The sequence below is a fragment of the Lucilia cuprina genome, chromosome 5 (genome assembly GCF_022045245.1).
Source record: "Lucilia cuprina isolate Lc7/37 chromosome 5, ASM2204524v1, whole genome shotgun sequence".
Classification (NCBI taxonomy): domain Eukaryota; kingdom Metazoa; phylum Arthropoda; class Insecta; order Diptera; family Calliphoridae; genus Lucilia; species Lucilia cuprina.
The window spans coordinates 66,454,830-66,482,758 of NC_060953.1; the positions used below are offsets into that span (position 1 = coordinate 66,454,830).

A 27,929-nucleotide genomic window follows, 5' to 3' on the forward strand; every position below is an offset into this window, starting at 1 on the left:
GCTGAAACAACAGAGCCATCTAAGCAGTGTGGTTATGCGACTATCAAAGACATGGGGTAAGTTTTGGGATGAGAATGTTCTCGGAAATGAGCATTCCTTGTAAACTCTATAAGGTTTGATGTTGGGTACGCCCCTTCTAATGACCTAAACATAGAGCACTGCGATATCTTCTTAATTTGCTATAGCACAATGAATCGATTTCAACTATTTTTTAGAAAGTGATTCTGAGTGGATCGTTATACTTTCAGGAGGGTGTAGAACCTACTTACATGTTTTTGTGTGTTACAAACAACAGAATAAACGTATAATACCCACTATAGCGGTGTAAAGTATAATAAAACACAATGTTAAGTGTTTTCAAATCTCAATCTAATCTGAATAGAAAGACTTCAACATTATTTAAATCAAAACATTTTCATAATTTCTTGGATACTTCCTTAATCACACTTTATTTTGGGTCAAACGTTAAAATTGTCTTAAAAAAAAAAATAAAAAAATATTTCATAATAATATTAAACGACTGTGACATTAAATTCTCAATGAGTCTAGAGAAATTTGTAATTGTAGTGGTCGATTTATGACTACACCATTTCCAATCGACTTATCAAAGTTACATTATGAAATTTAATAAAACTTGATCGGAATTTTCACTTAATATCTATACCAATAAGTTTAATTTGAAATGGTGTAATTCATTCAAGAATTTAATAAGACTTTTGTGTAGTTAAAGCACTTCCGAATTGAGAATCAAGCAAAAAAATATATATGAAAAATAAGTATAGAGATAATAATAAAAATAAGATATAAGCAAATAAATGACGTCCCCTTAAATGGCAAATTACTTATGTATACGATATATCCATAATTTCAATATGTCTGGATAATATAAAATTTAGTTGCTTTAACATTCGCGTATCGAGTGAATTTAAAAATGTTTTTCTCTAGTATTTGCAAAATTTTGTTTTTGTTTTCTTTAGTTTTTATATTAAAATCTGAAGCGGAAAGAAAAAATCACAAATATAATGTGGTAGTTATAGTATTTGATGATTTGCGGCCAACAATAGGAGCATATGGCGATAGATTAGCGCATACCCCAAACATAGATGCCTTTATAAATGGTAGTTATTACTTTACGCGAGCCTACAGTCAGGTAAATTTGTAAATTGTTTCTCTATCCCACAACCATTAATAGTAAAGTTTTATTTTAAAAGCAAGCACTCTGTGCTCCAAGTCGTAACTCATTTCTGACCAGTCGTCGACCAGATACTTTACATCTTTATGATTTCTACAGCTACTGGCGTACGTTTAGTGGAAATTTTACAACATTACCACAATATTTTAAAAACCATGGCTATTACACATATGCTGCTGGGAAAATCTTTCATCCTGGGGTTTCATCAAATAATAGTGATGATTATCCTCTTAGCTGGTCAGAGAAACCATTTCGCCCAAAAACCGAAAAATTTATGAATTCTCCTGTGTGTCCGGATAAGTTGGGTGTTTTACGTAAAAATCTCATCTGTCCAGTACATTTGCAAACACAGCCTTTTAAAACTTTGCCTGACATTGAGTCTGTAGCGGAAGCCATAAGATTTGTACAAAATCGTAAGAAAAGTCGTAGACCCTATTTCTTTGCTTTAGGGTTTCACAAACCACACATCAATTTTCGTTTTCCTCGTCAATTTTTACATAAATTTCCTTTACATAAGTTTTACAACTATACTTCGGATACATATAAACCACATGATATGCCAAACGTTGCTTGGAATCCCTACACGGATGTACGCTCCAGAGATGATTTTAAGCACATGAATATATCATTCCCCTATGGACCGATTTCCCAACTGCAAAGTGCTCAAATACGACAGGCTTATTATGCCTCTGTGGCTTATGTCGATGATTTATTTGGTAAATTTATAACACATATTGACTTGGAGCGAACGATTGTTGTGGTAACTAGTGATCATGGTTGGTCATTGGGTGAGCATGCTGAATGGGCCAAATATAGCAATTTCGAGGTAGCATTAAGGGTACCTCTAATTATACGCAGCCCAGAATTTCCCCTAACAACAACAGGAAAACGTTTAGATAATATTGCTGAATTAGTAGACTTATTTCCCACCCTAGTAGATCTGGCCCATTTGCCCAGCATGCCTAAGTGTGATTACAAAAAGTCCATGGACGAGCAATTGTTTTGCACTGAAGGCAAAAGCCTACAACCCTTATTACACGGAATTGGTCTAGGGCAAGAATATTTTGCTCTTAGTCAATATCCCAGACCCGGTATGCAACCCACAAAGCATCCCAACAGTGATAAACCAAAACTTAAGAATATTAAAATAATGGGTTATTCGCTACGTACAAATCATTATCGTTACACATTATGGGTACAATTTTACGCACATAATTTTACACGTGGTAGGTAGTAGATAGAATTGCATATTACTAAGTTAAGATTAACATTATTTTGTACATATTTTTTGGCAGATTTTTCCAATATATTTGGAGAAGAAATGTATGATCATCGTTTGGATGCCGCCGAAGAAATCAACTTGGTCGACTGGCCTGAATTTGACGATATACGTCTATGGCTAAGAGATAAATTAATAAAAGCGTTTAATAAATAAACTGAACCGTATAACTTAAGGCTGTGTTTTTTATGTTTGTTCATTTGATATTTGATTGAGTGCAGCAAGCGAAATGAAGCGGGGTTAATCAATTGCATAGCAGAGCTTACTTTACATGTACGGCACTGTGTTAATTTTTGTATGAATGGATTGAATACTTATACAAAAAAAAAATTCATTCATTCAATATTTTGAGATGTGCACCAAGCAAAACTATCCTACTACTTACATTCAACCTATTATTACGAGGAGAAAAATTGTGTGTGTCTTTTCATGGTGAAACTAGTTTTAGAAACTAGATGTTGTTACTTGCTTGTTGCCAACCTGATAAGTAGTTGGTCGTTATCGTAGTCGTATTGTCGTCGACGACGTTCTGTGTTACGACTAGTTATTTATATGTTAAGATCTCACGCAAAGTGAAAATGCTGCAGACAATTAAATTTTAATGCCTACGCAGATATGGTGGCCTCACTCACTCACTTACACAAATTCAAAATATACATTCCTACATACATACATAGATATATTAAAGCACACATATTCATACGTACATAGATTAGTATGCGTATAGTTATTAGTAAGTTGTAAGTCTCAGTTTTAGTATATGATCATACAACACAAAGCCACGATTCACCTCCAAGTCTCCTTATAATTGTTACCAGTCCTACCAAACAATATTCACTAAGATGTAAAGGTTTTTAAAATAAAAACAATTGTTCAATTCACAATCGGTGTTGTACGGTTGTATCGTAGTATGTCGTAATTTTTATTATTTATTTTTCTTTTGTTTCAAAAACTTTTATTTGAAAAATCTTTGTGACATACAACGCTACAACGATACAAAATCGATTGTGAATTTGAAAAATATTATAAATCCATAATTGTTTAGTTAAAATCGTCTACACTTTGAGATCTACTTGTTAAAAGTCATAATATTTCAAAGGCTTATCCAAATGTTTGCTGGGTACAAATCCATAGATACTTGTTTTACATTCACATACAAGCCCACATTAAATTCTTTTAAGCTTTGAAAATGAATTGAATACTTTTTCATTATTGTGCAGTACAAATTAGGTAAAAAAATATAATACTTGTTATATGGTTTTTTGGTTCATTCATTCGTTTGTTTGTTTGTTTGATTCGTTAGATGGTGGTTAGTTAGCTATTTGTTTGACTATTTGGTTGAGATTAATGTGTAGGTAATGTGAATTGATGGTGTTGTAGTGCATTCATTGATCTATGTATGTAGATTAGGATGGCTCAAATTTATACAATCTTTTAAAAAAACTTGATTATTTTGGATTTCATTGTTATATTGGTACTGAAGTAATAAAAGTTAAATCTATTTTTTAAGGGTTCGATTAATTTCGATTTATGCATTAATATTTCAAATTATCTTGAAAAATGCGACCTGTAGAGTGCGCACAAAATTGACTAAAAAAGTAATTCTGAGCCGATTGGTATGCTTTAAAGTGGGTGTATGGCCAACATTTTTGGACGTCCGCACTATCGCGTTATACCCTTCCCACGATAGTGGTGTAGGGTATAAAAATATTAAATTAACATATGGGCCAATTCATGGAAAGGTAAACCACGACTGAAAAAAATAAAGCCCTTATAACTTCTGCATTTTTAAAGATAATTCAACACAAAGACGAAGACAATTGAAAATTTTTGAAATCGGTCTATTTTTACACCTCGCCGCCATACAAACGAACCCGAAAATATCACTTTATAACTCATAATTTTGTTAATTATAATAATATCCCTTACAAAATCGGCAGGTCTGAAAGGTTTATAAGCCTTTATGCCGACATTCATACCGATTGGACCTCATTTTACCCTAGTTCTATTCAAAGTTTAATTTAAGAAAAAAACCTCTAATCACTAGTATCATGATAAAATTTGGCACAAAAAGTTTTATATCACACCCTAGAATTTTATGAGGATCGATCCATATTAGAATCTAGTCGCCATATAACTTCAGTTTTTTTTATTTTTATCTATAAATTGCTTAAACATGTATATAAGTCGGCCATGTCCGACTGCACTTTCCTACTCCTTCAATTAAAAATTATAGTTTACTAATGAAAAGTGTAAGAAATTAAAACAAAAAAGATACAACTACAGAATTCGTAAATATTTACATGTACTTTAAAACAAACTTCCGTTTTTTGTCACGTAAAATATTGCCATATTTTAATCCATATTTTGGAAAACAAGGTTCCGAATGGGATGATTCCTTTTGCAAAAATAGTATTCTTTAAATGGAACAGAATGACAAAATTGTTTTCCAAGTACTCTTAATTTTACAAAAGCTATACCCCTCTGAAGGGTTGCGAATATCACATACAATCGTATGGAATTGTCCATATGCAAAATGGTTTTCTATTTCCAATACTAAACATAAATATCAATGCATAATATTTGTCGAATATTTATTCACTCCTTCCGTTTTTGCTCCATCGAAATTTGATCAGACAATGGCCAAATCGTATTAGAATCTTAAAGTATTTTTACACACTTTAATGGGTCTATAACTATTTGCGAAAAAAAAGTTACATCTAGCTATTTTTTATGACTGTTACAAAAACAAATAAAATTTGTATTATTTATGAACCAATTTTTTGGGATTTCAGTATCAAACAGATAGAATTATGCATTCTGTAAAAATAATAATAATGCTTCCTGGAATTATGTATTACATATTCGAATGCTGATGATCAAATTTCATTTTGAAAATTACAAACGGAATAACAAACTCATATACAACCTCCTCTCCAAGATGAATTTTTGTGATAAAAATTTCAAAAAGTCTTTAATGGACACAAAACCTCAATGTTGTTACAAAAGTACATAATACGCCTATTTTCCTAGAGTCAAATTATTTAGGGAAAATAAACATCCTATTGGATCAACATTTCCTTATTAAAATTTACACACTTATAAATTTATATCTTATAAGAACTCAGAATCAACCAACTCTGTTTTTGATTTATTAATTAGTTTTATTTATTTGACAACTTCACACTCAACATGAAAACGTATAGCAAAACAAAAAAGCAAATTAAAAATATGAATCAACTTGCTTTTTTTGCCTTTTTATAAAGTAACAAAAAACTAACAATGGCTAAAGCTTCTTCATTAACTGGAACAATCTTAAATAGAACTTGCCGTAATAATAATTATCCTAAAAGTGATGTCAAACGTTTTCCCGTACCCGATGAATATCTAAAATGGTGTGTATCTTACAACGATTATAAGCCTCCTACATATACGGCGCCGCATATAACAACTCAAGTATGGGCTGACCCGGACATAAATGATGCTAATTTTAAACCGAAATGGAATCAAATTGATGGAAATGTGAATCGTGTCTCTTTTAATGGAACATATGAAATAGATAGTAATGGTTGTCCAGTCAATCCTATAGGACGTACTGGTTTAAGGGGTCGAGGTCTGCTGGGTCGTTGGGGACCGAATCATGCTGCCGACCCTATAGTTACACGCTGGAAACGTGATACAGAGGGAAATATTGTTAAGAGTGCTCAAAGTGATAAGTAATTATGATAAATTACTATGTTACTCTTTTTAATTAATTTGCCCTTTGTTCTGCAGAAATATTTTACAAATGGTGGCCATACAAAGACATGATAATAAAATGTGGGCTATACCGGGCGGTATGGTTGATCCTGGTGAAAAAGTAAGCACTACCCTCAAAAGAGAATTCATAGAAGAAGCTTTAGATTGTTCTGGTAAGTATATAAATATTTATGAAAACAGTAAGGGAATGTTTTTATTGAAGAAGCTAATTATTTGTAGATGAAAAGCTAAAGATAGAGCAGTTTTTCGCTCAAGGTACAGAGGTATACAAGGGTTATGTCGATGACTTTCGCAATACGGACAATGCTTGGATGGAGACAGTGGCTTACAATTTTCATGATGATAGCGGATCGCAAATAGGTAAAATACAACTTACCGCTGGAGATGATGCTGCTTCTGTCAGATGGCTGGATTTGGATAAAAACTTGGAATTGCACGCAAATCACATTGATATTTTGAAGAAAGTTATTGATATGTTAAAAGCACACTGGTAAATAATTTTTTTATTTATATTCGTAAATAATAAAAACTAAAGTTATTGATATGTTAAAAGCTCACTGGCAAAGAAGTTCCTTTTAACGCGTTTAATTAAAGATTTTTTTATTTATATTCGTAAAGATTAAAAACTATACATAAGTATGTATAAATAAATACACTTTTTGAAATATTAATTTTATACTTAAAAAAAACTTGTAAACACTTGGAATTATTATTTATTTGTAAATTTCACTGTTTGCTATATTTTTCACTTCAATTCTAGTTAAATGCCGGACGTATTTTCTTGTACCGTTAGTTTTGGCTCGCGCTTCTTTATAATCAGGGTTGTATTTTTTTATGCAGTGTTACCTATCTTTAATATAATAAAAAGTGTTAAAGTAAATTAATGTTTAGAAAAATATATTTTAATATTTGCAATCGGCTAAGATGAAACTTTATTAAAAACAAATTAAATAAAATAAAATAATTTTAACATCTTCTGATAGCAATAATTTATTTGCAGTAAATGAGTTGAATTTACAAAAAAATTATGTTTTTAAATATAATAGTGTATGTTTTTAATATAAAAATTTATAAAGAAATGTAAAAAATATTTCAAATAGTTAGAAAAGAAAGAAAAACAGAAATAAATCGAAAATTATATAAAAAATATTTTGTAAATCCCATCCGTCACTTCACTTAAGTTTTCATTAAAATTGTTTTAGTATTTTTAAAAATTTTTATGATGAATTATAAATTATCGAAGCATGATGAAGTGCTTTATAAAATAAGGGAGATAGTTTATTCAGAACTACTAGACTTTTTCATACCATTGTCGACATTCTTCACTAAATACAACACTGTCTAGTATTTATGCAAAATAACCAATAACCAATTGTTTGGCAACACTATATCCTTTGCACCGAATACATTCATCCGCGTCGAATGTTATTAACATTTTTTTATATTATTCCAATTCTAAAATAGATTATAAAACAACACGCTGCAAAACATTTGGTATTAAAATAGTGTAACTACAAAAGTATTTAATATTAATAGATTTATAAAATAAAAATTGTAAGCTATTTACAAGTTTCATCAATAAAAAAAGAAAAAAGTTCACAGCCCTTGTTATTTTTTCTTTTTGTTATTTCAACGTACACATACACATTCATACATCGTTATAAATATAGCGCTGCGCCAACAACGTTTTCGTTCTGCTTATAAAGTTTTCTTTCGTATTTATTCAGTGTTTGACGACGGTGTGAAGAAGAAGTGTGTGTAGTAGAGTTTAACAAAAATGGCAGACATTGTGGAAAAGGAGGAGAAAACAATTGCCGAAGATTTGGTTGTAACCAAATATAAATTGGCGGGTGAAATCGTCAACAGTAAGTTTATAATTGTAATAAAATTAAGGAAATATTTACAGTTTCAATAAAATGTGAATTAATTAAATGCATCGTAAAATCCAGAAGAATCCGAGTAGCAGGCATTGTTGTTGCCGCTTTTTCTGAAAGCGAAAGCCACGCGGCGCTTCTGCCGTTAGTCGGGGTGTACATAACCTAGTTTTATTTTTACATGCATTTTTTATGGTTAAAAGTCTCCAAAAAAGGAAAAGTTAATAATAATTTTTGTTATTTGTTTTAACAATTGTATTCTTGTACTAATGACGTAGTTAATCAAACTTATTAATGTTGAATAACCGGTCTCTGACCAAAGAAATCATGGTCTATGTATTAGTGTTGGTATGCTTTTGCCACGCTGGGTATTTCTTCTTTGTCAAACAATTTCTTCTATATTATATATTTATTTGTGTAAGAAATTTAATAATTTTACTGATACCAAATTTTTTATTATATTTTTGCTCTTAGGAACTTTGAAGGCTGTTATTGATCTCTGTGTTGCCGGTGGCTCTGTCAGAGATATCTGCACAAAGTCAGATGCTCTTATCACCGAAGAAACAAGCAAAGTAAGTTTTTTTTTTAAACAAAATATAAGAATAACAAATTATTTATGCCTTAATTAAAACATTTTTCAGGTTTACAAAAAAGAAAAGGAATTAAAGAAGGGTATTGCCTTTCCCACCTGCCTGTCAGTCAACAACTGTGTTTGCCACTTTTCACCGTCCAAAAATGATCCCGATCATGTGTTGAAGGATGGCGATGTTGTTAAAATGTAAGTTTAGTTTTGTAATTTGTGCTTACACACATTAAAAATGTAATTTCAATTGATCAAATTTCATGTTTTAAAGTTTTCTTCTTTATTTCTTAGTGACATGGGTGCTCATATTGATGGCTTCATTGCCGTAGCTGCCCATACTGTCGTAGTAGGAGCTACTGCTGACAAAAAAGTAACAGGTCGTCAAGCTGATGTAATTCTTGCTGCTTACTGGGCTGTACAAGCTGCTCTAAGATTACTTAAAGCCGGAAACAATGTAAGTGAAAAAATTGATGTTTTACTTATTGTTATTAGAATTATGTTCTTGTGCAAGAAACGGATTGTTTTCAATATAAACCACAATTGAAAACATCTCAACACTTGCATAGAATAAATAGAAATCCTTAAGAAATTTAAAAGTAGTAAAGTTTTTTTTTAACGAAATTTTGCTCAATTCCTCAGGAAACAAATTAAATTAAAGAATTTAATCAATTGAAGCTTCAAGTTAAATTTTTTGAAGAAATGTTCATTTGTTGAAATAACTTAAATAATTGTGAAAAGCTTTTAAAAGCATTTCCTTTAAACTTTCAGGAATTAAAAGCTTGCTTAAACTCTTATTGCTATTTCCCAAGTATTTACATTGCAAGCAACGGATTGTTTTCAATACAAAACACAATTGAAAACATCTCAACACTTGCATAAAATAAATATAAATCCTTAAGGAATTTAAGAGTAAAGTTTTTTAACGAAATTTTGCTCAATTCCTTTAGGAAACAAATTAAAAGAATTTCACCAAAATTGAAGTTTCCAGTTATAGAAAAAGCATTCAGTTACTGATAAAGCTTTTAATTTCCTGAAGAAGTTTTCCTTGTTGCAAAACCTTAAATAATTGTGAAAAGCTTTTAGTTTGAAAAAATGCTTATAGATTTTATAAAGCATTTATAACTTCAATAAGTTTAGTTTATGTAAAACATTTAATTACTTAAAAGCTTTAAATTCCCGAAAAAGCTTTCAGTTACTGAAAGTGAGTTAAAAGTTTAGTTAACGTCTTATTGTTATTTTCCAAGTATTTACTTTGCAAGCAACGGATTGTTTTTAATAAAATACATCTCAATTAAAAACATCTCAACACTTGCATAGAATAAACAAAAATCCAAAAGAAATACACCGAAACAAAAGATTCTTTACAAACTTTTGCTCAATTTCTTTAGGATATAAGAAATAAGATATCTTTTCAACATAAAATACTTTGATACCTAACTATACCTTCTAAAATTACGAATTTTCTGGGTTCCCGTTTTAATAACTCATAAAATTTTTCTCTTCTTCATTTCCAGAACTATGCCATTACCGATGCTGTTCAACAAATCAGTGAATCCTACAAGTGCAAACCCATCGAGGGTATGCTCAGTCATGAATTGAAACAATTCAAAATCGATGGCGAAAAAACAATCATTCAAAATCCTAGCGAAGCTCAACGCAAAGAACATGAAAAGTGTAACTTTGAAACACATGAAGTCTATGCCATCGATGTTATTGTGAGCACTGGTGAAGGTATTGGTCGTGAGAAGGATACTAAAGTGTCAATTTACAAAAAGACCGATGAAAACTATATGCTTAAGTTGAAAACATCTCGTGCTCTTTTGGCTGAGGTAAGTTGTTGTTGTATAGTTCTCATAAAAGAGAATTTAACACACCCATTAAACAAACCAAGGAATTGTCAATGATTAAGAAACTGCGCTTGAGGGTAGGAGGTTGATAATGCGTTGAAAGTGCAACAGTTGTGTTTGTTTAACTGTTTCCTTTTATGCTCCGCTTCTTAAGGACATATTTGGCGTACTTTTGATGCTGCATTGGCTGAAACCCAGAGATTGTAAGATTATGAGATCTGAGACAATTTCTAATATAATTTAAAGATACAGCTAACGCATTACGTTACTATGAAATGCTAAATGTTTTCTTTTACTTTACTTTTTCTTCTCGCTAATTGCCATGGACTGTTGTTGTTGTTGCTGCCGTCCTTAGGTTAAAACAAAGTACGGTAATATGCCTTTCAATATTCGCGGTTTTGATGAAGAGACTAAAGCCCGCATGGGTGTTGTTGAATGTGTGTCCCATAAAATGATTGAACCCTTCCAAGTGCTGTACGAAAAGCCAAGTAAGTTTATTAATGATTAAATTAAATTTAAATGAATGTTCTAATTGTTTGCAAGGATTAATTACGTATTTGTTAGACAATAGCTTATGCGGCCAGACACCTTGCTAGAATAAAATTTGATTTCGAAATTTTTTAAATTCGTGTCATTTATTCGAATTTAATAAAATTTTGAAATTAAATAAATTTATTTAATTTAAGTAGGAGAAACAGACTTGTTTTTAAATTCTAAAGAATTAATTTTGTTGTAAATTGGTTAGAATATATAAAGAGTTATTACGTATTAGTTGTAGAAAAAGCTTTTACTGTCAAACATAATTAAATTGAAATGAATGTTTTCATTGTTTGCAAGGATTAATTACGTATTTGTTGCACAATAGCTAATACGGCCAGACACCTTGCTAGACTAAAATTTTATTTCGAAATTTTTTAAATTCGTGTCATTTGTTCGAATTTAATAAAATTTTAAAATCGAATAGTTATTTAACCACTTAACTAGTTAAAAAAGCTCTTAATTCTTGAACAAGTTTTTAATTGTTATAAAAGCTATTAGCGAAAAAGCTTTCATTTGTTGAAAAAGCTTGCTTTTGAATAAATTTTAATTAAAAAGCTTATGGCAAAGCCAACAAACTTTCTTTTGTGAAACAAAGCTTTTCTTTAACTTTTTGATAAAAATTTTACTTATATTAGCTATTATTATAGGATAATTATTTATTGGTTTTAAAGTTTAAAATTAAAAGTTCTAATGGAAATTTGCAATTTATAACCAAATTTTAATTCTTTATTATTACAGGTGAATATGTGGCTCAATTCAAACACACTGTCTTATTGATGCCCAATGGAGTCAATTTAGTAACTGGCATTCCCTTCAATGTTGAAAACTTTGTTAGTGAACACAGCATAGCTCAACCTGAATTAAAGGTAAATACAAGTTTTTTTTCAAATCCCTATAAATTATTTATAAAAAAACATTATTTTGCTTTTGCAGGAACTTGTTAACACTCCCCTGCAGCCACCCAAGAAAGGTAAAGGACATGCTAAGAAGAAGGCTGCTGCTGGTACAGACACTGCCACTTCAACACCGGCTCCTGTGGAGACCAAGGCTTGAAAGCATCAAATTAACAACAATTGCTACGCCTTTTGCTATATACTAAAATATTAGAGCAACTAAAGCAATAAATTTTAAGTATGGATGAGAATGAAGAGGAAACTCTGCAACAGAATGTAACACAACCTAATAATTAAAACAGTAAACAACATACTACTACAATTTACTCATTTACCCATAAAACAGCCAAACAAGCAACCCACATACCCGTTCTATAAAACTTATCTACCAGCTATTAATTAAGTGGGAGCTGGTTCAACTATCTGTATATTGCGCCCGGCCAGCGTTACAAAATTCAAAAACATCTCTTTTTTTTATATTTCTATTCAGTCCAATTGAAACAAATTTCATTACGTATGTGTACAGTGAAACTAAAACACAAGGAAATTTAATAACAAAACAAAAACCAACAAAAAAATGTTTCAGCATTATTGTAATAATATCTATCCTAAAAGAGGATATTTATATTTTTTAGATAATTTTCAAAATTATCTAAAACTTTGAATTCGTTTTATATTGTTTTATAAAATTATTGAAAATAATTTTTTAAAAAAAGCTAAAAATTTTATTAGAAATAAAACCATTTAAAACTAAAAAAAACAAAACTTTTCGGTTTCTTTTTTTTACCTCAAACAATGAACTTAAGGAAGAAACATATGTATATGAAATGAAAACATTACTTAAGATTTTAAATATTAAAATGAAATAAATAATAGCAGGAGTATATGTATGTGTTGTTATGTGTATTCCCCTTTCATTGGAAATGAAATTAAAATATTTTAATATTTTTTATATTTTTTCACGTTTTATTACAGTTTTTTTTAGTTTTACTTATTTTTTAAGAAGCAGTCTCATTTAAGGTATAGAAAACTAAGTGTCTCTGTGTAGATGTGTTATTTTAGCGTGTTTTGTATTAGTATGATGAGTGTAGAAGTGTTTGTGTAAAAAGGTTAGCTTCGCACCAAGAGGAGAAATTTTTATATTTATTTATTTATTGTTTCAATCGCCAACGCATGTTATTTATTTCTATTATTCATTTGGTCAAGCTAATGCAAATATTTTATATTTGGCGAGTGATCGGGCGTTTTTGTTAGTAAAAATTAAAATTGTTTTCTACTATCTGTTAGATTTGGATAATTTTTGTTTTAATAGTGTTGTTAAGTTAGTTGTAAATTAATAAAAATTTCAATTGCTCTTTTGAAAAGAAAAAGAGAAGAGATTTGGGAAAAAGAACAAAAAAACAAAAGAAAGAAATATTTTCATATTGTTGTATGTATAAAGTAATAACGTAACGTATTGTATGTGATTGATAGTAAAGTAACACTTTGATTTTGTTTGTTCTTCTCTTTATAACTGCTTGTTAAATTTCAGCGTCTTGTATTTTGTTTTGATTTAATGCTTGATATACAACAACACGATATAAACATGAGTTGTCATATTTAATTAATCATCCGCCATAGAACTGTTGGCATCCACTGGAGGAGACGCTGTTGTGGCAGGACTATCTACGTAAATCTTAAGAGCACGCTCGCGTCGCGGTGAAAATCGTGATGAGGATGTGCAACCCAAACGGTCTAAACGAGTTTTCTCTTTGTTGCTCATTTCACGTCTTTCCTCGGTGGTCAGTTCTTTTAATTCCGCTGTGTCATCCCTGAAAAGTTGATTTTGTTGAAATAGCTGGTGTTTAGCATAATAAAAGTGCTTACTTGTAAAAGAACAGATTACCACTGACCGCACTACTAAGTGGATATTTGTCCATTGTGGAGGGTACAGTAAACCAAGTCATTGCACTGTTAATGGTCAGCAATGAAACATTAGTGTAGGGAAAATATCCATTAACCTAATGAAAAGAAATTACTTTAAAATAACAGAATTTATAAAATATTCTTCTTAGCACTTTATGTTACCTTTGTGTAGGCTACATTGTCCTCAGGTATGCCCGATATTTGGGATATTGCATTACGCATTTCACTGTTTTCTAAAAGAGAAATAAAGTTTAACAACTATATTTACAAAAAACAGACATATAAAATTTAAATGATTAAAAAAGTGCCAATGACAGTAATAGCCTATGAATCAGTCTTTTGGCTTGTCTATAGACTAATGTAAAACTGGTCTATTGTCAAGCCTATGGACTACTCTATTAAACAGTCTATGTACACGTTAATTGTTAAGGATTTAATCAAAAAAATAAATCAAACCTTTTCAAACTTACTGTGTAATGTGATTTCCTGAAACTTATCTAATTGTAAAGAATCAGGATGCCAGCGGCGCACAAATATTGTTAAACTATTCTCATCGGGACTGGCAATGGCACCATCTTCACACTCTTGTACAATAAACTAAATAAATAAAAAAAACAGGTTATTAAAATGCCTATTATCTTTACACACAATCACCCTCCCCTACCTCCATTGCTGCCGACGAACGAATATCAGAACCAAGCGTTTCGTCATCTGTGAATATTTTAATGGGACTACGACCGCCCTTAAGCCACAGACGACAATTTTGAACATTTAAGCTCTTGTATTTGGCGAGATCAATACGTTGCAGTTTGGCAACCAAATTTGCTTTGGCTGTTGCCACTGTCATGGAATCCGTGTAGATCCATTCACACACGCAAGGCAATCTTCCGGACTCGTTGTTCAACTCGGACAAACGCATAAAGAATATTTTGGCCTTGTGTTCCTCGGGCTGCAGTTCTTTGCCCAGCTCAACAAACAGAGACTCTCCCTCGCTAAAGTAGACCAGAGTCTCGGACATCATGTTTTTCAGGCACTTGTCATGTTTGCGATTTAGCTGGAAGTAATTGTCGGGCACTTGTATTAAACGTTGAACATGACTTTTAAAAGTGCTCAACTTCATGTGTGAGTCTACTAGGATTTTATAGCTAACTACGGGTTTGCGCGCCGCTTCCTCCGAACTATCGGGATCCATATAGTGATGTCGGCTAGAGATGGTTGCTTTTGTGTCCACACTTTCTAGTTTAATAGCATGGAAAAATTGTGGTGCCTGTGGTACGATGGGGGATAAATCAGGTTCTCCATGCGAATAACCGTTATAGAAAGCGTTAATGCGATTAATGGAATCCTGGCGATTCTCTTCCTCAGGACTTGACAGTTGAGGAGAATGACTAGTGCTAGAGATTTGACTGTCGCCATCACCACGATGTTGTATATTCTCAACCAAAGTGCGATCGCCATCACTCAAACTGCTGTCTTCAGAGTTTGACTCGTGAGCAACTGTTAAGGTGGCAGCATTAGATTCATTGAGTCCATTTGTTAAACCATTATGTGCTACAGACGTACTGCTGCCTACTGTGGGTTCCTGTACAGCGGGGATTATTGGTTCGTGTGTTTCATTAGCTGGTATTCCTATGATCTCTAGATTAGTGGGATCTGTATTGGGGACAAATAAGTACAAGTAGGTGAGATCTTTAAAACGTGATCTTGCCATTTCTTGTAATTGTTGTTGAGCTTCTTTAGTGGGCATGGGATCATAGGCCACAAATGCATTTCCATTACGTAAAGTTGCCACCAACAATTGGTCCTCCTTGACGTGTAAGCGCACAGCAATTGAGTGGCGTAGAGTGTCATTGTTTTCAAAGGTTTTGGAATGCACGAAAAATGGTCCGTCCATCTCCATTGTTGACAAGTTAACCATGTACACATACCAAGTGGAGCCACCTGGTTCATAAACCTCGAACTCCTGACCATCTGCTCTATATTCCAATAAAAATTCTACAGGATCCTCACTATTGCCTTGTATTTCTTCTAAAGTAGGATCTTTTAAGCCTTCAAATGAACGTATGATACGCTCGGCCGGGGGATCATAGCCCACGAGACGGCAGTGTGATAATGGAGCAAATTGTTCCACGGATAACATTTGATAGGCTGATTCTAGTACTACATTGATATCGAACTTTTGCGAAACGTAAACTCGTGTCATTATCAATTTTTTCATCTTGGGGTTGTAAAAATAGACTCGTGGTTTAATCTGCTCCGGTAAAGCGAGATCCGTTATAGGACGATGACGTACACTACCGCGACTGACACGTGTTTCTTCCTCTTCTTTTAGTTTCTCTGTCAGAGTTTTAATATGTTCCGGAAAATCGTCTGCCTTTACACATTTCTCATTTCTCTTCGTATCTATTTGCCGATACATTAACATATAGGCATTTGTGCTCGAACTATAGACGCTGGAGTAGTAAGTTTTACTGGAACCACCACCGAAAGACTTTTGAATATCTTCTTGTGTTATCTAAGGGAATAAACGTTTAAATAACATTTCAATTAATGTCTGTATTTGTAACTTACAGGCGTTACAGTTTGATCGTTGAAACAATACCATTCGTTGTTATCGAATTCCTTGATGTACGCATAATAATGACCACCCGAGGCACTGCCCGAGTGTATCATAATGGCAAATAGTTCATAGGTATAGGGTCCCAAGTCTTGTTTTAAGTTCTGTTCACTATTAACACGATTACGATGATCTGTACTGGAACTCAAGTCAATGCCTTCATCCTGCTCCTCGTCATTGACATCGGTGTCATTTTGTGTTGTTGAACTGGCTGTAGTGCCCACACCACTACTCCAGTTGTCTTCCTCCATGGCCGAACCACTGTCCGTAGTGCTGCAGTCATCTGTTGGTGCTACACTATTGCCATTGGCTGTCGTTGACTCTGATTTTTTAACAAATGTATTTAAATTGAGCGTTTGTGGAAAAGTTACTCTGTACAACAGAAAAGAACGTTTTGAAATGGTTCTATCATTAATACTTTAGGTATCTTGATTACTTACTTGTCATTTAATTTAATGCGATGCATGGTGGTGTAATCAAAATCGAATCTCTTAAGATGTAGTGTCAAAACATAAGGAAAGTTCTTGAATTTAAGACCCTTGTGGGCATCACATTTCTTATTACACTTTTCGCAAAAGTATTGATTATTACCATCCAATGTCTCTGGCTGTACAAATGCCCTGAGAGCTTCTTCAATACTGCCATAGGCAGCCTGACTGCCAAAAGGACGCACCGGCAAAGGTATATCTAAAAACGTATCGGCACGTGTTTTTTCCGTATTGCACTCTAAACACTTGACATAATCTATCATTTTTCCCTCGTACAGATTAGAGATGAGATTAGCCTGTTTGGTGTTTTTAAATTTGTGTTCCAGGGCGTCGAACATAACACGACATAATTCCTGAATATCATGCTGCTGCCAGGCTTCTGAAGAATTCCAACCAAAACTGCGTGTTAAATCGGTTGTTTCTACTGCTGATTTTTTGGAGGTCTTCAAAAAATAAAGTTTATTTTAAAAATAAATTTTTCAGTTAACGAAATTTCTTTCAAACTTCGGATTTAGCGAAGCTCAATATGTATTATTTTTGTTGGTCAGTGTTATTGTTTACATTTTCAATTATTTTCTAAAGGAACCTCATGATCTAAAGATTATTTATATCAAATTGATATAATTAACTAATATATTACTTACTTGTAAGTTCAGGAACAGTTTTTGCAATTGATAGGGAATATTTTTAGCTTCGTTGTCATTATCGAACTCCCAGCGGTATAAAGCATTGCGAAACTCGGGTGTCATGTAGAGAGCTTGTAAAAGACTATTTAAATAGCAGGTCATGGCTTGGTTTACAAGACCCACATAACCATTGTTAGTGGGTGCTGCCATTATGGCAGCAGTGGGCGCCGGCAGAGGAGACAGTGGATACTTTTTAGGGCCATCTATATCCCCATCAGATTTGTCGTGAAATCCAGAGTTTGTGTCCGATGCGAAATGCAAAGCTATTTTAGACGAAGAGTTATGTGTTAGCGATAGAGGACCGCCACATTGCATGGGTTCCGTTTCAGTTGGACTAGCGGAGGCACCCAAGGCTAAATCATCATCTGACAAAGGATCAGGATCTGACATGGGACTCAAATTTAAAGAATCCGTATTAGTGGCATTTGTAACCGTAGTCATTGAGGAGGGAGGCGATAAAGTGTTTGTACTGCCGAGTGCTTCCTCATTTAAAGGCCCGTGATAACTATTGCTGTTGGTTAGATTTTGACTTTGATGGTATTGACTGTTGGTTAAGGGTCTGCCATTCATGGCTTTAACACAAGTGGCAATGTTATTATTACCCAAAGATCCTGCTGTTGTGGTAGTAATGGTTGTTGTTGTCGTTTTCTTATTATTGCTAAGAAAATTAACTGGTGGTAGTGGTGGCGGCGGAGGTGGTGTTGCTATTACTGTAGTGGCTGTGGTGTTAACATTTTTAGCAGTGCTGCTACTACTATTACTACTACTAGTACCATTCATTATAAGTTTTAGTGATGATTTTGCGGGAAATTCATAACGTTTCTTGGTATTACCATCCCATTTACCAAATGGTAATATAACTAAAACATTTTTTGTCTGTGGCTCAAAGCCATTAACCTTATAGAGCAGCTGATTTTGATGATCATTCAAATACACCAGGTCGCCACCAGATATGGGTTGCATTAGTAGTTCAAATTTATCATAGTGATATTGTGTTTTAATGTCACTTATTACTTTGCCCACTGTATAGGCGGGACGAACTACAATATTTATTTTCTTTTGCTCTGAATCTGGTGTTTGGTCATAGACGACACATTGTGTCGTTTTATCATGGCCACTAAATTGGACCATATCGTTATATTCCGAATATTCTATGTAAAGAAAAAAAAAACAAAACGATAAAAAACTATTAAAGATGGATTCATAATGAGAATGGCTATGACTAACTCGCTAACTTTTCAGAAACCCAATTATAAAAAGCGCTTTTCTTATGAGTTCTAAGTCGAAAATATTAACTTTTGAAAAACATTACAATATTTTTTTGTTTTTTTTTTTAATGGAAATTTGTGAGAGATAATGATCTTTGATATCGAACTAAAAAAATCTATTCTATGATTCGATTGCGATTTTATTTATTCAAATGTATCAAATTCATTGCAAATGTTAGCGTGAATAAATAAAAATTTACAACAAAATATTCTCAATTATTTACCGGTATTTTTTTTACAAATTTTTACTACAAATTATTGTATATGAATTAAAAGAAAATATTTATATACATACAAAATATATGTATAAATAATGTTTATATATTGTATATAAGAATTTCTGTGTGTATATCGTATATTTGCAATAAATAATATTGCATATGTATGAATATTCAACAGGAAAATAACGAAATTCCTCTGATACTTTGTAAAAATATTTTTGGCATTTGTCCAATGCAAAATACATAAATTTCCAAAAAAGAAGTATTGGGAACAAGAGGGAAAAAGAAAAATGACGCGACCTTATCATATTGTTGGGTCTGTAAAGCAAGACTATATTTCATATATGTTTCACCGGTAATTGCCATATGACATGACCCCTAGATTATCTGCTGCTCAAGATATAATAATGATAAAAAATTCAAAAGATTTTTTTAAAAATACCACGGAGGATACTCTACATGTATATTCAAAAGAAATTCATTTTTATATATAAAAGTCGGGTTTAAAGTTATTAATTTTTAACATCAATAAGTTTCGCCAAAAAAATCTCATTTTCTATTTTGAAAAGTTTACATTATTTATATATAAAAACATGTGGCCATCCCACACCTTTGTTTCTTATAAGTTAACCAGTAGCAGACTGAATCATGAAAAATCTAACAAAAAAATTTATGTTTGTATATCTTTATGAACAAATAAAGAAAGCTATTGTGGGTTCGTTTTCATAATAATAAACAAATAATTAAAAAGTTTCATATTTAAAGAATTTTTGTTTATATAAGAATTTGGTATTAGACAAAGTCGAAGACAAATATCTAACAAGCGGTTTCATGTAAAAAAATGTTTTGATTTTGAAAATTTTATTAAAATTTAAGGTTATCATAATTCTTTTGATATATAGGTATTGCAGAAAATGTAATAAATATGACATGGAGATATTCAACAATTCCCAACGACTTGCAGGTAGCCATATTCGGACTAAAATTCACAAATTTAGACAATCAACTTGACAAAATCCCCGACGCATATCCTTGCTAACTGTAGCTGGAAAACTGTATTCACGAATTCTTATGGAAAGGCAAAAACTCAAATTTGAATATTAATATAACAGTGTGGGTTTAGAACGAACCTAGAAAGTCAAGATACTGTTTTCAGGATGCGTCTAATTACTGAAAAAAAGTTTAACTTTAAGAAACAAATGCATTTATGATTAATAGACTTATAGAAAGTTCTCCCACAAAGAAACATCAACAACATTCTGATCAGAATAATGAAATATGTATACTGAAAAAGCAACATCCGGGAATATATTACCACAAAATTCGTAAGGCATATTCTAATTAGTATCAAATCTGAAGAAATAAACCTAGGACACTCTTGGGCCATTTGTGCCCTTCTTTTCATGAAAAAAGTCATAACTAAATCTGTAACTTTTCATCATTCTAATAGACAACATCATCGCAAGGAATTGTATAAAGCCATAACCACAGGAAGTTTTGCAATACGACTTGAATATTTCTGCCCAGAAGTTCACCACAAGAAGTACGAAAATTTCGATAACTAGGTGTCATTATAAGCAAAGACGGAAATGGGATAAAGACTTAAACTCTAGTATATCAACCATAGATAATCTTAACGATTCCTTAAATCGAATTTTTATTAGTAAAAGGGAGGCATCGACAACAACCAATTAGAGGTTTACAGCACGAAATACATTCTAACTCTTAAATATAGAAATGAATCTTTGGCGCATACTATAAAAAATAAAAGAAGGATAATCGGACAGTCGTAATTCAGGTCTGAGTTGGGGAACAACTCTCGCGTCATCGAAATTATTTCTTAAACGCTTTCAGGCTTGTGTTTGTTGCCTGACTTTCGACAGTTTTGCGTCTCGCTCGCACTGGTGTAGTGTATTACTTCATATAACTGTTCAAAGTTATATGTTGTCTACATTAACCTCGTGCTTTCGTATCACCTCAAGTGAGGTTATGTTTTATTGGTGGAGACCATAAAATCCTCAAACGTTTATACCCTGGTGGAGACCATTAAAACTCAACTGTTTAAACCCTGGTGGAGACCATAAAACCTCAACTGTTTATACCCTGTTTTAAAACTCTGAAATTTTTTCTGGTGGAGACCATTAATACTTTTGATGAAATGAAGTCCGGATGCTCCAACTTCCTATATGAAGGTATAGGTCGGTTGGTGGAGTTTTCTCTGGACAAACGTGGCAATATGAGTGCTTAATGCACCGCCATCCTCATTAAAACAAAAAAAGGATAATCGGAAATAAAATACTTGTGCAGAATGACAGAAACAACGCATCAAAACAGAATCAAATCTATCGTTAGAGCGACTTAATGATAGTATAGAAAGAAATAAATCTAAATGGTTTGCAAATGTCAGATGAATCACATTCTTAAAGACAAGCCTAAGGCAAAAGAACCCAAGCTAGAAGAAAAGTAAAGCCTAAACCTCGACTAAACAACAGCACAAAATGGAAGGTAAAAGAGGTCCGGAATAGATTAGTATAGTCCTTTTATCTTTAGCCTATAAAGATAGCGTTTTTCATTGACATTTTACCTTTAGGACAGGCCTGAAGGCAAAATAACCCAAGTTAGAAGAAGAGTAAAGCCTCGACCAGCTAAAACAACACCACAAAATGAAAGGTAAAAGAGGTTCGGAATAGTTTAATATAGTCTTTTGTCTTTAGCCTAAAGAGAGAGCGTTTTTCATTGACATTTTATCTTTAGGAGGATCACTGACCTTTATATGGACATAAGTTTAAATATTTCCAAGACTTACAAACGTTTTTAAAATTTAGTAGATCTTATTGTTTTAAACATACTAAGCCATTAGCCGAATATGTCCTAACAAATAAAAATAACAGTAAACGATGAAAAGTAAATGCATATAATCAAAATTGCAGCTAAAAATATTTTATGCAATTTTCGAATTACTTATTTCGGTAGATAATTCTCAATGAGTTTAAGCAAATAAAAAAAGAGAAGTAAAAGAGTAAGAATTTTTTCTGACAGAGCATAAAAACGATCCTATACTCTCTCCCTTTGGCGCTCTTTCACTAAAGAAAACTTTTCTAATTTTAAATGATTTTTTTTAATAAAATTCTTTTTCCAAATCAATAATTAATTTTTGCAATATCATTCATGTTTGTCACTATTAATAAAAACAAAATTAAATTTAAAAAAAAACAAACTTGTAAATTAAATAAATGATTATTAAACTTTAAAATTAACGCAAAAAAAAATATACAGAAAATATATATACAAAATTTGTGCACTTAAATGTTTGTGTGTATTTTAATTTAAAAATGTTCTATACTCTGTGAGTGTTGAGTTAATTTTTTTCTTTATTTATTTTGTCAGTTAGTTGCCCATCGTCTATCTATTTTTATCCATTTTCTTTTCGTTTGAATAAATTCAATTTGATTTTGAATTTATTTTTAAATTGTTCAACTGAATTACACATGAAAATGTTTCAATATTTTTAGATTCTTTTTATATTTTCAATAAATTCTAATTTTAATTGGTTGATTTTATCCAAATGATTATAGACAACATAGATGGTTTCTTTTCTTAAACACAATTGTTATAAAATTTATTTTGTAAAATAAAACAAACACACGGTACTGCTGATGAATGAATGAATAGTTTATAATATTTAATAATAGTAATTTTCTTTTACTTAATTTTCCCGAAAATTTTATTGAAAAGTTACGAAAGTGGGGCGGTTGTCTTTATAGTATATCTTTTATATAGAACGTGATATTATAAATAAAATTTCTTATTTTCTTACATATATGTATATAGTAATGAAAAAAAGTACAAAAATATTAAACAATTTTAGAATAAATACACTTTTCTATTCGTTTTTTTTAAGTTAAATAAATACATTTTATTTTTAAAGTATTTTTTATTTTATTTTTTAAATTTATGTTCCATTGATTTATTTATTCATTTCCTAATATTTAACTTTTTTTCTAACCTATTTATTCTTGAGGTATTTTTTCTTTTCGGAATATATGTATAAATAAATACATTCAAATATATATTTTTATATACACTTTTTTAAACGAATTCATTCACGCGCACACCACGTCCGTTTCAGTTTTGAATACGATTCAGAGTGCCAGTTCTAGTGAGATTTGTTGCTTCTTAATTTTGAATTTTATTCATATCGGTTTGTTTTTTTTTCTTTTTGTTTTCTTATTTTGCGAGCATTGAGAATTTTGTGAGATTTTCAGCAAATATGAAAATTTTGTGTTTCAAAACAAAAAATAAAGAAGGAAATTTTTGAGTGTGATAGATATTTTGCATACATATCTTTTACTAGAGTCATATATACTTAGGTATGTATTTATACGTTTGTTTATTGACATCATCTCTTTACAATGTAAAATTTTCAAAATCAATTGTGTAAAATTGAATTTAACATAAAATTTTTAAATATTTAAAAGACAATTATTTAAATATGACAAAAATAATTTTAATAAAATAATTATTTAGAAAATTATCAAGAAATTAGCTTTTTCTTTTATGGCTTATTATTTAAAGAATTCTGAATGAAATACATATGTTAAAGTTTTTGTTTACAAAATCTTCAATTTTGTTAAAGTCTTGATGTAAACTTTTACTGCCTTATTCATAAGCGTTTATCAAAGGTTTATAGAACAAATTTTAAATGAAAATTTGATATGTAAACCTTTGATAAAAGTTTCTGAATAAGACGCTTACCCCCATTATTATCACAATATCTGGTTATTTTTTATCTTAAGGTTAAATTGAATAACCGGCAGAATAACTTTCGGTTAAATGATTACCGGAGGTGGAGTTAACGGGGCTTAATGTTTAATTTGTTATAAAATTTTACTCTTTTATTTTTTAGGCAATATTAGATGTTTATCAATTTTTCCAATTTTAGCTTCCTGGATACTGAAACTTTTATAAAATGGTAAAGTTAAGTAATTCTTACCGTGTAATTTTTTACCGAGCAGGTATTTAAAATTTAGGAAAATCAAGTTTTTTTTAAACAAACAAGTCGAAAGCATGCCTGATAGATTGAATAGAATAGGATCTCGAAGGTCATAAGAAAATTAATTTTAACAGCTACACGGATATCAATAAACTGAAAAAGCTATGTAAAAGGATTCAGATCAAATCAACTTTGCTTATCCTATTTCACTTTACAGTTGAAGAATCCTCAAGATTATTGAATAGTTTCAACTGTTGCCCAATACAACTGGTAAAACCCTTAACACTACCCCTCGAAGGGCAAGTTTCTTACTACTCAGATAAACTAGCTTTAACTTGCTGTTAGATTAAACTTAGAACAAATTTAGGCGGACTTTAACCGATGGTTGTGTTCAGTTATGTATTTAAGATCAGATAAGTTTGTTAGGGCGGGTTTTTTACTCATCAGTTAAACTAGGCTTAACTTGCTGTTAGATTAAACTCGGAACAAATTCAGGCGGACTTTAACCGATAATTGTGTTTTTTAGTTTTAGATTTAAGCTCAGTTAACTTTGTTAGTATTGCCAAGTTTTCACTCAAAAACATAAACAATGAACAGCTGTTTTTTGCAAACAATACTTTTGTAAAATGGGAAATTTTGGAAAAATGTTAAATAAACATTTAAAACAATAATCAATGAAACAAAGCAAATCAGAAAATTGCAATTTACTTAAAATATTATGTTTTAGTTCTTCCGAAATCATTGTTTTATTGTTTTTGTTAATTGTGTTTTCTCACTTATAACTTGAGTTTAATTGGCCAATTACACTCAGTTAGGGCGAGTTTTTCTGATAAAGATAATCTTCATTCTTTGGTTAAAACTGGTTTAATATATGTTTTGTGTTTTTCAGTTATCAGTAAAGTTACTTATTATCTTAGTTTAACTGAGTGTAATTGACCAATTAAACACAAGTTATAAGTGAGAAAACACAATTAACAAAAACAATAAAACAATGATTTCGGAAGAACAAAAATTTAATATTTTAAGTAAATTGCAATTTTCTGATTTGATTTGTTTTATTTATTATTGTTTTAAATGTTTATTTAACATTTTTCCAAAATGTTCCATTTTACAATAGTATTGTTTGCAAAAAGCAGCTGTTCATTGTTTATGTTTTTGAGTGAAAAGTTGGCAATACTAACAAAGTTAACTCAGCTTAAATCTAAAACTGAAAAACACAATCATCGGTTAAAGTCCGCCTAAATTTGTTCCGAGTTTAATCTAACAGCAAGTTAAGCCTAGTTTAACTGAGGACTAAGAAACCCGCCCTTAAACTAAGATAATAAGTAACTTTACTGATAAATGAAAAACGCGAAACATATATTAATTCAGGTTTAACCAAAGAATGAAGATTATCTTTATCAGAAAAACTCGCCGTTAGTATTACCAACTCTCCGGTCAAAAACATAAACAATGAACAGCCGTTTTTTTGCAAATGCAACTTTTTAAAATGAAAAATTTTAATAAAAATTAAAACAAAATAAAAAAAGAAAATATTATGTTTTTCTTCTTCCGGATTCATTATTTTATTAGTTTTGTTGGTTGTGTTTTCTTGCTAATAACTGCCAATAGCACTCAGTTAAACTAAGGTAATAAACTAGGTTTAAACAACTAGGTAGATAATCTTTATCTGAAAAAACTGCCCTAAGTTTATAATTAAAAAAATATTAAAGTATAGGCCTGTCCAAAAGATCCCAGCAGTTCGACGGGACAGTCCCGAACTGACCACTTAACCTAGCACTTGTGGTGGGCCCTAGCCACCTGACTACCCAGGTGACCTACCATTTTAACATGGGCTTGTCCTACGAGGAAGTCAATCGTCACTCTACACCCTACAAAGAGACAGTAAAGAGACGATTGCCTCCGCTCTCGCTTACAAAGAGGACACTAAAGTGACGACTGTCTTCGCTCCCGCTTACAAAGAGTACACTAAAGTGATCATTCTCGATTACAAAGGGTACATTCGTGACGAATGACTCAAAACATACGAAATACGATCATCCAGGTGGGTAACTATTAGTGGAAATTAGTGTCTTTTTCGTATGCATTGACTCTTTGTCGAACTGCTGGGATGTCCAAAGATTTTTAACACAGTGATAGCTATATCAGTTAAAAACGTTTGCCCTAAAAAAAGAACTATAGACAGGTTTGTTATCATATCATAAGGCTTAGAGGCCACCCACGAGACACTCAATATATCACTTCTTCTATGACATTGTCACCACAATTAGAGATTCGTTTCAGAACGTTCCGAGTTGCACTTGGCCAAAAATTATCAACACAGTGATAGCTGTATCAACGGACATTCTTTCCAAGAAACTATACGCCAAAGTCGAACTGTAGTAACAACAACAATCGCTCCTATAAGTATCACAATTCAGTATTAGACAACCTCCGAATAAATGAACACATCCCTAAATAATAACTTTATTAAACTAAAATGAAGGAATAACCTAAACCTAATAGAACAAGTTTAAAAGAATATTGGTACTAGTACCTATTTAACAAGTCATTTAAGACAGAGATTTTTATGAAATTTTATAAGAGATCAAGATATAAAACAATGTTTTTTGCATTCTCTAAAATATTGCAGTTTTTATTTGTGCCTTTGACATTTACACACTTTATAACGGTATTTTTCTACATTTTAATGTTCCTGTCACTCGAGAAAAAATATAACAAATTAAACTAAATAACACAAACAAAACATTACAATGCAACTAAAACACACTGTTCCAATTATTTGAAAAATTAGAAGTCTAAACACCTACTCCCATAAATGCATAACAAAAACGTACTCATTACTATGCTGTAATGTATGCAAGTTCATGTAAATGTTAGATTTTATGTTACATGTTGGGCTGAAGAATATATTGACAGGTATAAATAAAAGTAGTTCTATATTTTTTTGTGTGTCCTCCATATTATGTCATCTACAAAATGATACGATTTTTTTTAGAAGAGCTTTGAATATAGTTCAAGGATCTTGATAGTACTTAAGAAAACAACAATTTGCCCATTACCTTGCACAACCATTAGAAAGAAAATTTCCGCAGATAACTTCTTGGGTCAAAGTTACCCAAAAAATCTAAATTTCTTACCCATATTGTTTAAAGTTGTGTTATATTGTGTTTAATTAATTAGCAGTTTCTTGTTTTTTTCTTTAGGTGCAGGACAGTCGATCGGTATTTTAGGCTATTGCAATTTATTTATCTTTTTGCTCGAATTTTACACAATTATTTTTTAAGGATTTTTTGTTTTTAATAATACAGGCACACAAGTTTGTCAATATGTTTTTTTATTTTTGAATTAGCAGCTAGAGTTGCTAAAACATTTTATTTAATTAATTTTTTTGATTATTTTTGTAAAAATATAGTGTTTGTGTGTGAAAAAACCGAAATGAAAAAACACACAGAAATAAACATCAAATTGCAAATTGCAAATGACAGCGTTGACAATTTTGCAATTAAAAAAAGCTCTAAAATAAAAAAATCGTTTAAGTTTAACCCTAAAAGGTGGAATTTCGTTTTTCAAGTGTAAAACTTAGATTTTTTAAACATTGTAGCTTGTTAATATTTTAAAACTAGAAAACGGTTCTCAAATGCCTTTAACATTATATGTAAATTCCATACTACTTATTTGCTAAAGCTCACCAAATAATGAAACCAGTACATTTTTAGAAATAGTGTCTTAGAAAAATCTTTAAGAGTTCTCTTAAGAGATGGTTATAGACAACATTTTCAAC

At 31.3% G+C, this 27,929-nt stretch overlaps 4 protein-coding genes and 2 non-coding genes across 9 annotated transcripts; 5 read left to right on the top strand and 1 right to left on the bottom strand.

Annotated features, from left to right (window-relative positions):
* The first annotated feature begins 912 nt into the window (after positions 1–912).
* On the top strand, positions 913–2,640 carry LOC111690708 (iduronate 2-sulfatase). Its single transcript, XM_023453246.2, has 3 exons — positions 913–1,150; positions 1,212–2,418; positions 2,488–2,640. The coding sequence occupies exons 1-3, from the start codon at positions 932–934 to the stop codon at positions 2,625–2,627; spliced, it is 1,566 nt and encodes a 521-aa protein (XP_023309014.2). The 5' UTR covers positions 913–931; the 3' UTR covers positions 2,628–2,640.
* A 3,028-nt stretch (positions 2,641–5,668) lies between these two features.
* On the top strand, positions 5,669–8,087 carry LOC111690709 (ADP-ribose pyrophosphatase, mitochondrial). 2 transcript variants are annotated; one of them, XM_046951229.1, is made up of 4 exons: positions 5,669–6,187; positions 6,246–6,382; positions 6,450–6,720; positions 6,991–8,087. In XM_046951229.1, the coding sequence occupies exons 1-4, from the start codon at positions 5,754–5,756 to the stop codon at positions 6,992–6,994; spliced, it is 846 nt and encodes a 281-aa protein (XP_046807185.1). In that variant the 5' UTR covers positions 5,669–5,753; the 3' UTR covers positions 6,995–8,087. The 2 variants fall into 2 exon arrangements, with proteins under 2 accessions (XP_046807185.1, XP_023309015.2); XM_023453247.2 differs by lacking the exon at positions 6,991–8,087 and having other exon boundaries at positions 6,450–6,816.
* Positions 7,643–12,710, top strand: LOC111690729 (proliferation-associated protein 2G4). Of its 2 annotated transcripts, none has more exons than XM_023453274.2 (9): positions 7,643–7,784; positions 7,958–8,095; positions 8,579–8,676; positions 8,746–8,882; positions 8,979–9,141; positions 10,202–10,516; positions 10,890–11,022; positions 11,813–11,940; positions 12,008–12,710. In XM_023453274.2, exons 2-9 carry the CDS (start codon positions 8,008–8,010, stop codon positions 12,125–12,127), a joined length of 1,182 nt encoding a protein of 393 aa, XP_023309042.1. In that variant the 5' UTR covers positions 7,643–7,784; positions 7,958–8,007; the 3' UTR covers positions 12,128–12,710. The 2 variants fall into 2 exon arrangements, with proteins under 2 accessions (XP_023309042.1, XP_046807184.1); XM_046951228.1 differs by having other exon boundaries at positions 7,706–7,724.
* On the top strand, positions 11,073–11,190 carry LOC111690731. The gene has a single exon (XR_002762910.2). It is a non-coding gene; the product is annotated as a small nucleolar RNA SNORA15 (small nucleolar RNA).
* LOC111690730 lies at positions 11,367–11,484 on the top strand. Its single transcript, XR_002762909.2, has one exon. It is a non-coding gene; the product is annotated as a small nucleolar RNA SNORA15 (small nucleolar RNA).
* A 202-nt stretch (positions 12,711–12,912) lies between the features above and the next one.
* Positions 12,913–27,564, bottom strand: LOC111690688 (ubiquitin carboxyl-terminal hydrolase 47). Of its 2 annotated transcripts, none has more exons than XM_023453225.2 (9): positions 27,286–27,564; positions 17,622–18,814; positions 16,930–17,420; positions 16,444–16,861; positions 14,537–16,387; positions 14,343–14,469; positions 14,035–14,105; positions 13,834–13,967; positions 12,913–13,778 (listed from the first exon to the last, which is right to left on the bottom strand). In XM_023453225.2, the coding sequence occupies exons 1-9, from the start codon at positions 27,287–27,289 to the stop codon at positions 13,571–13,573; spliced, it is 4,497 nt and encodes a 1,498-aa protein (XP_023308993.2). In that variant the 5' UTR covers positions 27,290–27,564; the 3' UTR covers positions 12,913–13,570. The 2 variants fall into 2 exon arrangements, with proteins under 2 accessions (XP_023308993.2, XP_023308994.2); XM_023453226.2 differs by lacking the exon at positions 27,286–27,564 and adding an exon at positions 23,159–23,313.
* Between the last annotated feature and the right edge of the window lie 365 nt (positions 27,565–27,929).

What these genes read in the sequence shown, in the direction of transcription:
- LOC111690708 (XM_023453246.2), top strand. Translation starts at nt 932, where the DNA reads ATGTTTTTCTCTAGTATTTGCAAAATTTTGTTTTTGTTTTCTTTAGTT. An exon ending in TTACGCGAGCCTACAGTCAG is followed by an intron (nt 1,151 to 1,211) that starts GTAAATTTGTAA and finishes TTATTTTAAAAG; the next exon opens with CAAGCACTCTGTGCTCCAAG. An exon ending in CGCACATAATTTTACACGTG is followed by an intron (nt 2,419 to 2,487) that starts GTAGGTAGTAGA and finishes ATTTTTTGGCAG; the next exon opens with ATTTTTCCAATATATTTGGA.
- LOC111690729 (XM_023453274.2), top strand. Translation starts at nt 8,008, where the DNA reads ATGGCAGACATTGTGGAAAAGGAGGAGAAAACAATTGCCGAAGATTTG. An exon ending in TACTTAAAGCCGGAAACAAT is followed by an intron (nt 9,142 to 10,201) that starts GTAAGTGAAAAA and finishes CTTCATTTCCAG; the next exon opens with AACTATGCCATTACCGATGC. An exon ending in CTCGTGCTCTTTTGGCTGAG is followed by an intron (nt 10,517 to 10,889) that starts GTAAGTTGTTGT and finishes TGCCGTCCTTAG; the next exon opens with GTTAAAACAAAGTACGGTAA.
- LOC111690709 (XM_046951229.1), top strand. Translation starts at nt 5,754, where the DNA reads ATGGCTAAAGCTTCTTCATTAACTGGAACAATCTTAAATAGAACTTGC. An exon ending in AAGAGTGCTCAAAGTGATAA is followed by an intron (nt 6,188 to 6,245) that starts GTAATTATGATA and finishes TTTGTTCTGCAG; the next exon opens with AAATATTTTACAAATGGTGG. An exon ending in AGAAGCTTTAGATTGTTCTG is followed by an intron (nt 6,383 to 6,449) that starts GTAAGTATATAA and finishes AATTATTTGTAG; the next exon opens with ATGAAAAGCTAAAGATAGAG.
- LOC111690688 (XM_023453225.2), bottom strand. An exon ending in AACTGTTCCTGAACTTACAA is followed by an intron (nt 17,421 to 17,621) that starts GTAAGTAATATA and finishes TATTTTTTGAAG; the next exon opens with ACCTCCAAAAAATCAGCAGT. An exon ending in ACAATGTAGCCTACACAAAG is followed by an intron (nt 13,968 to 14,034) that starts GTAACATAAAGT and finishes TCTTTTCATTAG; the next exon opens with GTTAATGGATATTTTCCCTA.